Consider the following 15,130-nt stretch of genomic DNA (forward strand, 5'->3'; position numbering starts at 1 on the left):
TATAGCGAAGCAGTATATCTACGGACTTGCTACGCTAGAAACTAGGTTTCCATATCCGTGGTGGCCAGAGCACAGATAGTCCACTATGTAACATTGTGTTTAATTACCAACAAACAAATATTCAAATATGGTGCCATTATTTTTATTTTCTATTGAAATTTTAATGAAACTGTTTTTACTGTTGTTGTACCTTCTACACTGCACACTGCATGTTACTGTACTTTCTACACTGCACACTACATGTTACTGTACTTTCTACACTGCACACTACATGTAACTATACTTTCTACACTGCACACTACATATCACATACCTTTTACTCTGCTGACTTTATGTTACTATACTTTCAACACTGCTGACTACATATCACTATACTTTCAACTTTGCTGACTATATATCACTATACTTTCTTCTCTACTGACTACTTATCACTATATAAAAGTGTGTTATCTTTATTTATGTAAGATAGTCAGATTGGTGTCGGTGTTATTGGGTGACAAGTAGTGAATCATGTTTTAGAGAGGGTTCGTTTTTGTATTCAGTATTTAAATCAAAATGAAGTCGTTTTTCTCGAGATTTTGTTCCTGATATTCTGAGGAAAACCAAGTTCGTATCTTCCAGTGACATGTTGTGGTGTACAGTTACCGCTACATCTTGTTATACCATCGTATCTTCCAGTGACATGTTGTGGTGCACAGTTACTGCTACATCGTGTTATACCAATAGGTTTTAGTCTGATACGGGCGCGTATGAGAGGTTACCCGCGTGAAGGGGATTAGTGGTAAGTCAAACACAAAACTTTCACGTGATTAAGAAATAACCCCAGTTTCACCCTGTGGCCTTGAATGTTACAGGAGGAAAACAAAATTATTTATGATTTGAGGTCAACGTATCTCTTTGGGTATTACTAGTTATTTTATCTCTTCTTGTTCTTATCATTTTTGTGAGGAACTCCTTCAGAGCTGTAATAGTTTCGATAAAAAATGGGTCCTTAAATTTGACATCAGTATGACTTATAGGAAGTACAAAACAAACAGCTAGTTAGGCCCACCAGTTGCAAACCAGAACGCCTATACATCTGTGCAGTATGTGGGCAGTTAGCAATTAGCATGCTAGAAACAAAGCACAGACCTGAATATAAATAAATGTCCACATTCCATGCATAACAAGCTTGTCAGTACAGAGAAGCAGTTTTATGGACCTAAGTTGTATTCATCATGGAACAAATAGAAGCAGGTTGTTTCTTGTCTTAATTTCTTTGTTTGTTTGTTTATTTTGGGCCTGGCATGGCCAAGCGCGTAAGACGTGCGACTCGTAATCCGAGGGTCACGGGTTCGCATCCCTATCGCGCCAAACATGTTTGCCTTTTCAGCCGTGGGGGCGTTATAATGTGACGGTCAATCCCACTATTCGTTGGTAAAACAGTAGCCCAAGAGTTGGCGGTGGGTGGTGATGACTAGCTGCCTTTCCTCTAGTATTAAACTGTTAAATTAGGAACGGCTAGGACAGATAGCCCTCGAGTAGCTTTGTGCGAAATTCAAAACAAACAAATTGTTTGTTGTGATGATGGAATCTGGTAGTTGTATCATGTTGGTTTATCCATCTGTAAACGATTCGAGTTAATAATAAATGAATAAATAAGTCGAGATAAACCATAAGCTTGTGGCATTTTATTTTAATTAACTTTTTAACTGAATCTTTGAAACTCCAGGTGTTTTACCACATACTAACAATAACCACTCGTACTGTCACATTTAATTGGAACATAGCTACAGAGGGAGCTAGCTGTTCCTAATTCTGAACTGATATACAGTAGCACCCACCACCACCTCTAGGGCTACACGTATCTGAAGGAACAATGGGATTTTACCATCATCACTTTTATAACTCATTCACTGCTCCAGTCCAACATGTTAATAATGCCTTTACCCCCCACCCCCACCCCGGCCTACAACTAAAAATTTAGTGTCGAATTTATTTCTATGATTTATAAAGAAATAAATAAGGCAATTAACACTAAAGATATGGCAACAGTTGTAAGATTCATGTTAGTAAGTTTAAAGGATAAATGGATTTATCACGTGGCAACCACCGCTATAATGAAGTGTCGGTGAAATAGCATGCATTAGAACTATATTTTGACATTATGTGGCATAGTGCAGATAGTACGATGCCAACAAAAATGACCACTTTTGTAATGGGCATGAAACAGCTTTCCCGATATGAAATATTCATAGATTCACATCATAAGGATGCGTTTATATTAGGGATTTAGAGCTTTCATGACATGGACATTCCTTTTGTTTAATGCATTAGGAAGCAAAACAGCATGGACCAACCGGGGTAATCAGGACAACCCAGAAAGAGGTATACAACAATTCATACCTTATTTGCGGCTAGCAAACTGCGACAGCTTGAAACAGGTGATAATACTCGAACTCAACGGCAAAAGCCCTCCACGTTTCTCAGACCAAAGTTCGAAACATAATTAAGAAAGAAAAGTTAGACACGACACACCAATTCAACCGTCTCACACCTCGAGCAGCTATAGAACGCTATGGTGTATATGGATTACTGTGCGATAAGCCCATGAAACAGGTGCTGAGAAATCATTGTTCTCATATGCTATATATCAGGCAGGTGGCAGCACTGCCTATATAGAGATGGTTCGGATTATTCATCAAAATGTTATTTTAAATATCTCCTCAATAGATTATCAGAACTTTGCAGTAATATACAGTTTCCTTGTATGACAATATTTGAGTAGGAATGGCTAATATCATTGTTTTAAGAACAATACAAACAAAACAGGATGGTATTTGCATTGTCTCTATCAGAATTGTCCTCTATCAGCTGTCCAATCAGAATTGAGTTTACTTTATCTTACTTTTATCTCGTAACATTTACTATACTGTGTGCCTGTGATATTATATAGTATATTGTTTTTAAAGGATTGATATTATCCATTCTTACAATTATTTATTTTTTTAAGAAAACATTTTTACCTGTAGATTATGGAAGGCATATAGGAAAGAGGGGTGTACTTTTGAGCGCCTTTACTACAGATCTATTTCCAAGGTGCATGAACGACTTTAGCAACATGCACTGAAACGAGGTAGTGAAGTTTGAAGTCGTTTTAATATAACATACTCAATCTCTGTATATTTCTTTGTGTTCAAGTATAAATTAAGACTTTGTGATCGGGTAACTGTCAGGCGTGATCAGGTAACTGTCAGGGATGATTTTTCGCTTTCTTGATAATTGCTGAGGTTTAATTTCGTATTACAATAAAATGTTAGAAACGAAAAATAAGATGATAGAAGTAACTACTTTTGTAATTATATGTTTCATTTGTAAAACTCCGTTGTATTTTAACCGAAACGAATTTTTAAAGTTTTAAGGTTACAAAGAAATACCTGCCTTTTACAGATGTTTTGTTTTTCGTTAGGCAGGGGTAAAAATATGCGTCGTTTATTCAAGCATGAGGTTGATTGTCATGTAGATACGAGGCTTAAAAAAGGAAATTTCATATAGCAAGACAGTTTCAAGGTTCGAAGCCTCATTTTACGCGACGAAGAATTAAAACAGGGTGATTGATTTCTTCACAATATTTCGTATCACGAAAACCAGAATACATGCACATACACACTGGGAGTGATTTTCAACTCCTGGACACTGTGTATTATGTAACTAATTCCTTCTGTTTCCCATATTCCTGATATAGTAGTATGTTCGAACTATACATGAAGTATATTTTTGTTAGGCCTAAACTCGTTGGTGTATTCAAATTAATTTCTACGAATGTCCTGAACTATACGTGAAGTGTATTCTTCGTATGCTTAAACTTGCTGGTATGATCCAACTAATGCCCGGCATGGCCAAGCGTGTTAAAGCGTTCAAATCGTAATCCAAGGGTCACGGTTTCGAATCCCGGTCGCACCAAACATGCTCGCCCTCCCAGCCGTGGGGATGTTATAATGTTACGGTTAATCCCTCTATTCGTTGGTAAAAGAGTAGCCCAAGAATTGGCAGTGGGTGGTGATGACTAGCTGCCTTCCTTCTAGTCTTACACTGCTAAATTAGGGACAGCTAGCGCAAATAGCCCTCGAGTAGCTTTGCGCGAAATTCAAAAACAAAACAAACAAAACAAATGTTCCAACTAATTTCTACGAACGTCCTCAATTACCCACGAACACGAAATAAATAATGAACAAAGGCTATATTTACTGCCGTTGGTTTCTTATAGCTGATACCTGTAAATAATTCAATGTCTTAACGTAGACATCAGGCTTAGCTTGAACTCTGTGTTTTATTATGTGCTATTAAGGATACTTTGTGTTATCAAATTCGGACGAAAATATTTAAAAGTGTGAATTTCTGAGCAAGTACTAATACAAACATGAGAGGTCTCTCCAGGTGTAGATGATTTTACAATAAAAAAAAACAATTTTCAGAAAACTTGCCGGCGTTCTATCTATTTATACGAACCTGGTAAAATGTGTTGATCTTAACACACTATTTTATGAGTAAAGTTACCATCTCCTTTGAACTTACGTGCTGTTTGGTGGCTGTACATTAGTTATTGAGAGTTAGTTGTTGTGAACAATGTTCTAAGTCACGTACAGCTATTACAACTAAATCTTTCTTTGACTGTGTTCATCCTGATGACCGTAATTAGGCACTGCTGACCGACACCTCATTTAACATTGGATTCTTTGTTGACGATGAGGCCATTCTTGAAAACCTTTTTTTTTCTTTGCAAACTATTTTATGTGTATTTCATCTTCTAAGACCATGTTTAAAGAGATCAAAACTACGTTGGTCCATTGGAAACATAATTAAGTAATTGATAGGAAGGTGTATCCATTGCAACCATAATAGGGTAATACTTTACAGGAAGATACATCCATTGGAATCATAATAGGGTAATTGAGTCTTAGGTATATTCCTTGGATCCATAGTGGGGTAATTGGTAGGAATGCGTATTTATTGGAACCATAGTGTAATAATTGAAAGGAAGGAACCATAGTAGGGTAATTAACAAAAACGTGTATCGATTGGAACCATAATGGGGTAATTGAAGGGAATGTACATGCCAAGTGAAGTTACAACTTATTTAGCCACACTTCGTAGCGATGACATTATAGGTCAGAGGGTTCTGTCAATTTGCCAATGAAGGCAGTTTTCAGTGTTTGTCACTGTTCTAAGCGTTCTGTAACAAAACTTCTATAGCCATAAAGCTGCACTTCATGGACTAACCAAGTATCTACTAAACATGTCATTTATGGCGCTTCGACTGTCTTCTCAATGCGACAACGCTCCTCTGTATATTGGCATACTTAAATCGTTTTTATAAAGTAAAATTATTTTTTCGTACTACGAATACGTGTTCAATATGCCAACCTTGTGTTTGGTACTATGTAGCTTGCTGTTACAACTATCACATCTACTAACGTTGTAATTGGGTAATATGTTGGGGGGAGGACTTGTTTATTTTTTTATCAACTGAGGTTTACTGAAATTCTGTAATATCGATACCTATGGTAGGACACGGCTACAAAAATACGAAATATTTAAAGAAAATGGTTGAAGAAACCATAAACCAGTTCGCTTTAGAGAATGTTCACGTGCGCTCTCTACAGTAGGACTGTGAGAGCACTATAAGAGAGACAGTCAAATCTCAGACGAGAATATTCCAAGATCTCCAAGTAAGTGCCGTTGACTATCTGCACTACTTATATTCCATCATGGAATAGTGCAAATAATAATACTTTTTTATCTTTGTTCGGATTTTTGAGACAAGTAATTTGAGATAATGTTATAAAACTTTATTTTCCAGTGCCTGGAAACGGACTATTAAGCTACAGAAGGTTAATTAATTTATATAAAAACAGCTTTGAACATACAAATTAACAAGCTACAGCCGATACAAAACCAAGGTGAAAAGGCATATGTCAGAACTACATTTTAAAATTTTCTTGCGTTTGTAGGCAGTGTTGTGCCACTGGAAATTGATGGCTTTTGGAAAGGGTGTGCAATTGTTTCTGGTGCAAAATACTTATACATTCAGGTCGGAAAATTTAAATTTCCAAGAGAGATTTTCTTCTTGTAATTAATGCATTGAAAAACAAAATAATATGAATCAGCTTAAGACACCAGGATTATGCAGAAAGAGACCTGCAACAAGTCATATCCAAACTATGATAAGTAAAGTGTGGTGTCTTATAACAGATGTGATTTTGCGGACACAGTGATAAGTGGTAAAAGCCATTCGCGTGATCCAAGCAAGAGTATGCAGCATAATAAAAGATTTACGTTTGAAAGAGCGATACAGATCGCGAGTACACAAGCTACCTCCACAGTTTATCCATTCCATGATCACATACTACAAACAACTGGAGATTGAAATTATTATTCCTACTATTACGGATGAAGACACAGTAGTCAAGTCGCTGTACGTAGTGCCTATGAATTTCTGTGCGATCAGGTTGATTAAATGTATGCAAGGAAACCGTCGTCTTCGTACATTAGATGAATTATGGAAAGCATGCATTGGTGAATTGTGTGCTTTAAGCGTAAAAATTCGTATGATTTTGCTATGGAACTGCATAACAAGATTATTGTCAACTTGCACGGTTGACAGTCAGAGTATGACTTGACGTGTTGACATGGACTGTGACGACCTGGTGAAGCTCTAAAATCGTTTTGTTTAGAGTTAACGCGATTAAATGAGAATTTAAGAACCGAATTAACACCAAAATAGTTTAAGATGTTGGAAAGTATTGAACTTTAAATCTAGAAATGAATCATGACACTGACAAAAGCAACTAAAACTGTTGGCCTTATTTATGTGTATATATATATCGATGAAAGTTGTTATATTTCTTGATAATCTAGCGCTTGTCTTCAGACGATGTCAACTGAAACTAATGTTTCTTGTTGTTTTTTTTTTATCATTTAGACGTTCTTTCTTGTCTAGCGTGCGTTTATTTAAGCAGAAATTCCTGATTTTTGGAAAGACGTGTTTTTATTATACTCACCAGAAAATTTTACACGCAGTTACCGCCAAAAGGCAGTGGTGGTTAAATGATTCTAAATTGTTATTGATGCTATGCCTAAAGATTATTAAAATACGAGGAAGTGGGCGAGTTTAAAAACGTGATGTTAAATTTAAGCAGCTACAAAAGTTTATGTTTCGGGTAAACATTTTCGCCATTGCTCCGATATGAAATAACACTTTTGACACAATCGTGACACCAAATATTCCCACTGTTTTTTGTCTGTTTTGTTCACTGAACACAGCAACGCTGCTCCATTGTCAGATAAACATAAATAGCCTAAACTCGATTCACTTTAATCGGTAACGAGTCCCTTCACCTCGGTTAATAAGGCTGGGTTACTGAAATGATGAATATATTAAACATTTGTTATCTATAGGAGGCGTTGGTGTGGAAAGTTAAAATATATTGAGCTTGAAGGTATTGTTTTCCGGCCTTCCAAAAACTGACTCACTCGAAGAGAAACTCACGACTGGGCAACCATCCAATAACTGAAGATAAACTATCGTTACCGATTTATCTGTGATATCGTGATTGTGCCACGTTGTGTCTTATAAATCAGAAACCTCAGATATCAGTTTTTTTCTGTAGACATTTCGAACTAATCTCATTCTCCAACTATTTTAAATGTTTTTACTTCGTCACCGCCAGAAAGCCGTTACTCATTTCGAAGGTGGAGTACAAAAACAAGATGTCGTTAAAGTTGTAAATGGTATGAATTATTTCTGACAGTTGTCGATGTCATTTATTATAAAAATGTCTAATCGAAATGTCTTCATATCACTTCCTCCCACTATCACCATCATATCTGCCTTAAATATTAAGTAATGGTCCTCGCCTATTTGTGCTAGACACGTTGACCACTTTCTCAGTTCCACGCCCTGATTACTCGAAACTTCCCAGTCGTGTTAACAATTCCTTCACGTCTTCAACCAGTAAAACGTTCAGGTTGTATATATTTCTACAAGGTTTAAACCAAGTTAGGCCTTCTGTCTATTATACAGTTATACACTTATCTATGACACAATTAAATCATAACTAAATATCCTAATGTTAAATTTATGTCTTGAGAAGAACTTAACGAACCATTATATGTTTGTAATTTTAGAAACCACATGTTTAATATTTAAGCTAAACTAGATTAACGGGTGCATGCTTAATGAAACTTTAACTTGAAGCAGTATCAGATTATTGTGACACACGGAAAGTTTTCCTGTTCACTTTTAACATTTAACATTAGTGACCTGCAGACCAAACTAATTTATTAGTTAAAAAGATAATGATAACAAATTGAGGATTTATTCGGTGAATAAATTGGAAGACCGCAACTTGCGATACAGTTAAGACAGTTTAGAGATAAATTCGTTTATTTCCTTCTAATGCTATTTATTGTGTCCTTCAGATGTGAAGTATCCAGAGAAACGTGGCATCCAGGTCACAAAACCGATGAAAGTTACCAGTTGGTCAAAACTCCAGAAACAAAAATACGTCCGTTCAAAGAAGAGTGTGACGCACTTTCTCAGGAGAAAGAAGAAGACGGTCCGTCTAACTCAATAAACAAAGAATCCGAAGGGCAGATGTTCAATGATATTTCTCAGTGTTTCACAGACACAACAACTAATGAGTTTCTGATTCTTGAAAATCAGCTAGACCTCACTGTGAGCTCAGTCAAAGCTGAAAATGAAACCAGTTTGATGAGAAACAAAATCGACTTGACTAGATCTATCCAGAATAAACCGAACAAGTCTTTTCAGGAACTTTCTGGCACCAACCACGAAAGTTATGACAGCAATGACGACGTTACCCTTAATAACGAAACATGCTTGATACCAGACGTGAAATATCCAGGTGGTTGTCATTTCGAAGCTCGGAACCTTGATGCCAGCCAAGGTAATTTTGTGACGTTTATCGCTCAGTCTTAATATGTGATATAATTTTCTACAGCAACGCATCTGGGCATAGATGGAAGAATTTCTGGTTATTTCTTTGTTTATGATTTCCATATTATAAAATGGTATAGTGTTCTGAAACCTTCCTTTTCTTTATCCAATAAAAAGGCAGTTTTATAACTGATCTTTCTTCGAAAAACTCATGAGGTGATAAATTTTACTTTTTTTTTTCAGTGTCTTGTAATAACTATTTTAATATTCCATCTGTATTTCAGTTTGGACACCCACAATTATCGCTTGCATGTTCTGCACCCACTTAGATTTAACCTTTCTATGTGAACTTTCGGACAGACATGGATAGCTTCAGTCTAAGTATCATTAGCAAAGCTCTAAAGTCTCAGACAAATCCTGCCTTCATTTCTTAGTCTAAAATACAACCAAAACTTGACCATAGTTTCGTTATTCTACTGCACACTATGATCCAATGTAACACATTGTGTACTAATCTATCAATATAAGATGCATATGTAAAATACTCACTAGGTGAATGATGTGCCCTCTAATACGCATGTGTAAATTCGTATCAATGTAATTAACTTTAAATACTATACAAGTTGTCATCAGAACATTAGACTGAATAGTTCTGGTAGTTTAGGGGTACGAAGATAACACACATACACACTGTCACATATTTCTTCACAAAACTTTCGTTTATATTGAGCAAAAATGAATTTTCTTTCTTCCTTGCATGAGTTAAAGAAGCAAGTGTTTATTAATCTACACAAAGTCTGCTGACTGATGGTTGATTCTTAGGATTGAGATTTACATGAGATCAAACGTCATGCTATTAAGTATACTATAGTTTGTGGTGATCTTTAAACTCAGAGAGAGTTATCGCAAAACTGTTTGACAGTCAAGATGAATCAGAAGATAAACTTCAAGCTTAAATATTATAAAATTTCATTAATACATGGCCCGGCATGGCCAAGCATGTTAAGGCGTTCGACTCATAATCCGAGGGTCGCGGGTTCGAATCCCGGTCGCACCAAACATGCTCGCCCTCTCAGCCGTGTTAAGGTCAATCCCACTATTCGTTGGTAAAAGAGTAGCCTAAGAATTGGCGGTGAGTGGTGATAACTAGCTGCATTCCCTCTAGTCTTACACTGCTAAATTAGAGACGGCTAGCGCAGATAGCCCTCGAGTAGCTTTGTGCAAAATTAAAAAACAAACATTCTTAATACATTATTAAGTGTAACATTTCGAAATTGTATTTAACCTTCGGCGAACATGATGAAGATTAATGTAGGTTTCTTACGCTAGGTGAAAAGGAAACAAATATCCTCATAAAACAAAAGAAAGCCAGTACAAACCATTCGTTTATTCGTGACGAATAAGTCGTTTGTCGTAGATGCTGACCGGTGCTTTAATTATGGTTTACATGTACACGTTTCTTATTATTTTGCTCGCAACGGTTGTTGACTCTTAAAATAAATATTCCAGTCGTCCGTTGCTGATGTAGGAATACGTAATCTAAAGGTTTCATTCATGTATCGCTGACGCTGGAAGTACAAAACGCAACACATCAGGTCATGATGTTGTTTTCAAATACTTGGCATAACTGAGATTCCTGTGAGCATACACAAGAAGTAGAACAAACACTGGAATCATAATAGAGGAAAAACAGAATAAGAAAAAAAAAAAAAGTCGCGTTCTTCAGATCGTAACAAGTGATACCGAAAGAAACTTAGATAGTGAAAAAAGTGAAGTAAAATATGTTGGTTATAAAACGAACAGTTGGTAGAAAAATGTAGGAAAAGAAACACAAAAAGTTGAATCAAAACGAAAATAAGATAAAAAGAAAGAAACATGATCGAAGGGAAGTTGATGTGGTATATAACGTTTTGTTTGTTTTGAATTTCGCGCAAAGCTACTCGAGGGCTATCTGTGCTAGCCGTCCCTAATTTAGCAGAGTAAGACTAGAGGGAAGGCAGCTAGTCATCACACCACCGCCAACTATTGGGTAACCCTTTTACCAACGATAGACCGTCACATTATAACGCACCTACGGCTGAAAGGGTGAGCATGTTCGGTGCGACAGGGACTCGAACCCGCGACCCTCGGATTGCGAGACGAACGCCTTAACACGCTTGACCATGCTTGGCCGGTATATAATGGGAAAAAAAAAAATCAAAACGGAAGGAAGAGAAAAGAATATATAATGAGAATTAGTGAAATAAAGTCTGTACAGAAGAGAAAGATAAAAAAATACAAGAAACAAAAGCAGAAGATAAACATATTGCTAAGTACAAAAATGGGAAGTTTGAAGAAGTCAGAAAGAAAAGTGGAAAAGAAGAGATTTTGTTAGATAGGAAGAAACGAAGGTTAGGGTTGGAAGTACTAGATATTAGGGTTAGACAAAAACAACAGGAGATATTTAAAAGAAAAGTCAGATTTTTCTAGCAAAGCTGATAGATAATAAGAATTGGATACAAGAATGGAAATTAGGACGCAAATAGACAAAGAAAATACGTGGAAGAGATCAAAATTATTAATTTATATAAAGTGTACTTTATCCATTTCTTTCATACTTTCAATCTCTCTTTCTTTCTTTCATTTTATCTTCTTGAAGTTTTAAGAAAAGCTATACAAGGCCTATATGCCCTAGTTATTTCTATTTTCGAAGTCATAGATTAGAGCGAAGGCAGCTAATTATCCACAGCTATTCTAATCGAATATTAGGGTTTGACGATCATTCTAATAACGCACCTATGATTCCAAAGTGTGGAGCATGTTGTGAACCAGGGATCCTCAAAAACATAATCCGGCTGATTGTGAGATAAAGAAAAAAAAAAGAAATTGGGTGGGAAATTAAAGATAGAATAATAGAAGAGGAAGATAAGTTAACTCCAAAAGGAGAGGTATTAGGAACAAGAAAAATAACGTAAAACAGAAGGTAAAAAGAAGGGAAGGAAATACGTTTGGTTTGAATTTCGCGCAAAGCTACACGGGGGCTATCTGCGCTAGCCGTCCCTATTTAGCAGTGTAAGGCTAGAGGGAAGGCAGTTAGTCATCACCACCCACCGCCAACTCCTGGGGTGCTCTTTTATCAACGAATAATTGAATTGATCGTCCCTTTATAACGCCCCCACGGTTAAAAGAGCGAGCATGTTTGGTGCGACGGGGATTCGAACCCGCGACCCTCAGATTACAAGTCGAATGCCTTAACCAGCTGGCCATGCCCGGCCGGGGAAGAAATAAATATTATGTGGATATTACTGAAAGGAAAATAATCAAGTACGTAGAAAAATGAGGAAGGAACTCATATTGAGAAAAATGACATAAAAATTAAAATGATTGACACCTTAAAGAGGCGTGGGTTTTTTAATTAGTACATGGTTTGGAGGCGTTAGGATCGATAACAAACCCTCGACCTGTCTATCATTCAGGCTGGAATGTTATTGTCCGTACGTGTCCGAATAGGGGCGAGGTGCACCGATGAGGTGATTGCAGTACCTTGTTTATGTAAACCTGCTTATCGTATTTAACATACGCACGTGCCCGTGTATCTCGGGTTAGTGCTCTGTGCCCCTGCCTGCCCTTGCATGCCTAGAACTCCCCACTGTAAGAACCTGTCTGGTATTGGCCAACTGTTCGTCCATTACAGAGATTTCTCACCTTTCATCCTTCCATCTCTGGCTACGGCAGTGTTACGTCAGCTGACGCAGTAGAAGCAACGTCTTCGTAGACAGGTAGGCTTCTGCATCATAGCTGTACTCTATATTAAACTTATCGTAAAGCTTAGATGATGATATAATTAAAGCAACTCTCTGTGGTGCTTGTTATATGTTTGGCTTTATTCATTGAAACTTTTCATTAGTTCACAGATAATCTCTGTGTTTTTCAGAATGAGTGACGTAAATTCCTTTAAAACGGTTATTAATCGTAAATAATTTAACTGTAAATAAATATTTTATATAACTTCTTACATTTTTTGGTTACGAATACGTAAAGTAACACTGGTCGTAATTGTGTGATATTTCGGGATCTCTGATTGATCTTATTTATGTGATATTTTCTAATCTGTAGTTGATCTTAATTATGTGATATTTTTTAATCTGTAGTTGATCTTAATTATGTGATCTTTCGGGATCTATAGCTGGTCTTAATTATGTGATTTTTCGGGATTTCTGATTAATCTTAACTTTGTGATATTTTCTAATCTGTAGTTGATCTTAATTATGTGATCTTTCGGGATCTCCAGCTGGTCTTAATTATGCGATCTTTCGGGATCTATAGCTGGTTTAATTATGTGATTTTTTCGGGATCTCTGATTGATCTTAACTTTGTGATATTTCCTAATCTGTAGTTGATCTTAATTATATGATCTTTCGGGATGTTATAGTTCATAACAGGTTTGATCACATGGAGAAAACAGTTTTGTTTTATTTTATTTCTGTCTTGAAATTAATTGTTAGAAAAAAAAAAGCTTTAAGTTATCAGTTAGTTGGTGGCCTGTGCTATCAGAGAAGTAGAGGTTTTTTTAAATCCTAGAATGTGCGTTGCAGACACCATCCGTCTTTTCAAAGCTATTTGTTAAGGCATTGTATTCGTAATATGTGGATCGTAGGTTCCAATCCATTCACCGAACATACTTGCCCTTTCAGCCATTGGAGCATTATAATATGTCAGTGAGTTCCACTATTCGTTGGTATAAGTATACTCAGAGTGCTGGGCGATGTTGACTTTTCTCTTGTTCATCACTTCCGAATTAGAAACGACTAGAACATAAAGTACTTGAATAGCTTTCTGCAAAATTCTACAAATAAAGAAAATAAACTGTTTATGCAACAAGTTCCTTTGCTTGTAAATCCTTGACTTTGCTAGTTACACGGTTCCTAATGGCACATATAAAAATTGTAAGCATAAATTTAATCAGTGTTGCAATTAATACTCCTGGTTTGTAATTTACACAGAAAGTTTGTTATTTCACCCATGGTCACTTCTTTACACTGACACATAAAGAGGTAAAAACATAACAATACTCAATAAAATGCGACACGTGGACCCCACCGATAATGAAAAGTATAAAAACGAGTCAGTTAGCAGAGGTTTTTCAGGACATGTGATCAGGGCACGTGAGGTCAGGTCAGTCTTATTTGTTGAACAGTATTTTTGGTTCTTCCTTTGATAGCTATAATATTATTTAAAGTTTTAGTGCTTTCCGTTATAATGACTTTGTTCATCCAATCTCCTTTTACTTCTATTTCGTGACGTGCATTCTGGAGGGAAGGAGGAGTGAAAAAGTACAACACATCAAGAACAAAAAAAGAAATGTTAACGAATCGCACGAGCTCTCACCACAGCAATAAATATTCAAGCCATACAAGTAGAAATGTTGGCGCTAAAATATAAACATGACATTTCGCCTTTTTAAACAAATTAGAAAACTTTGTTTTAATTTAAGCACAAAGCTGCACATTTGTAGTGTACACACACACAAAGATGTAACCCAGAATTTTAAATTAATGAGTCATGACGACTACCGCTGCGCCACCGATGGAGGGGTAAGCTGTGAAATAAAAACGACTTTTCTATGCACACTGCAAGGATCTAACTCAGAATCGTCGATTACTGAGTCCTTAAGATTACCACTGCGTTACCTGTTGGTGGGTTTTAATTTATGGTATATTAACATTTAACGTCTGAAAATGTCAGGATTATTTTACCGAAGTCAATCAGTACACAGAGAGTAAATAAACGTATTCAACTACAAAAATAACATTTTGCCAATAATGTCGTGGTAACTGAAAGCTGCTGAACGGTATTTGTGTGAGAACTTCTCGTGTTTCGTACTAATAATGTTAAGTTCAAAAACCTTACACTTTGTGTACTGTTCTTTCTATCCAGAAGAGTGTATAAACACTTCTCCAGTAAAGCTTCTACTTTTAGTTACTACCAAACATTGTATAATATTTGACCTTTCAAACTTACCAAATCGAGTTTTTCGACGGGTTACATTGACCTTTTTTGAGATGGGTTAGTATTCTGGAGTGTCAGTAGTTAAATTCTTTGTTTTCGAATTCTGAACTGGAGTAAATATTTACTTTGTGTTGTTTTTTGCATTAAAAATAGAGCATTCCAGCGTGTAGTACTGTTTATATATGTGTATAAAATAGATAACAT

General features: G+C 36.3%; 1 protein-coding gene across 2 annotated transcripts in view; it reads left to right on the forward strand.

The window, feature by feature from the left end:
* The window catches only part of LOC143241118 (uncharacterized), a 121,682-nt gene that overhangs the window by 42,030 nt on the left and 64,522 nt on the right, over positions 1-15,130 (forward strand). For both annotated transcript variants that reach the window (XM_076484709.1, XM_076484710.1), the window contains exon 3: positions 8,461-8,948. In XM_076484709.1, coding sequence (XP_076340824.1) covers positions 8,461-8,948 — 488 coding nt within the window. The remainder of the gene's footprint in view (positions 1-8,460; positions 8,949-15,130) is intronic.

The sequence above is a fragment of the Tachypleus tridentatus genome, chromosome 13, assembly GCF_004210375.1.
Source record: "Tachypleus tridentatus isolate NWPU-2018 chromosome 13, ASM421037v1, whole genome shotgun sequence".
In the NCBI taxonomy this organism is placed as follows: Eukaryota; Metazoa; Arthropoda; class Merostomata; order Xiphosura; family Limulidae; genus Tachypleus; species Tachypleus tridentatus.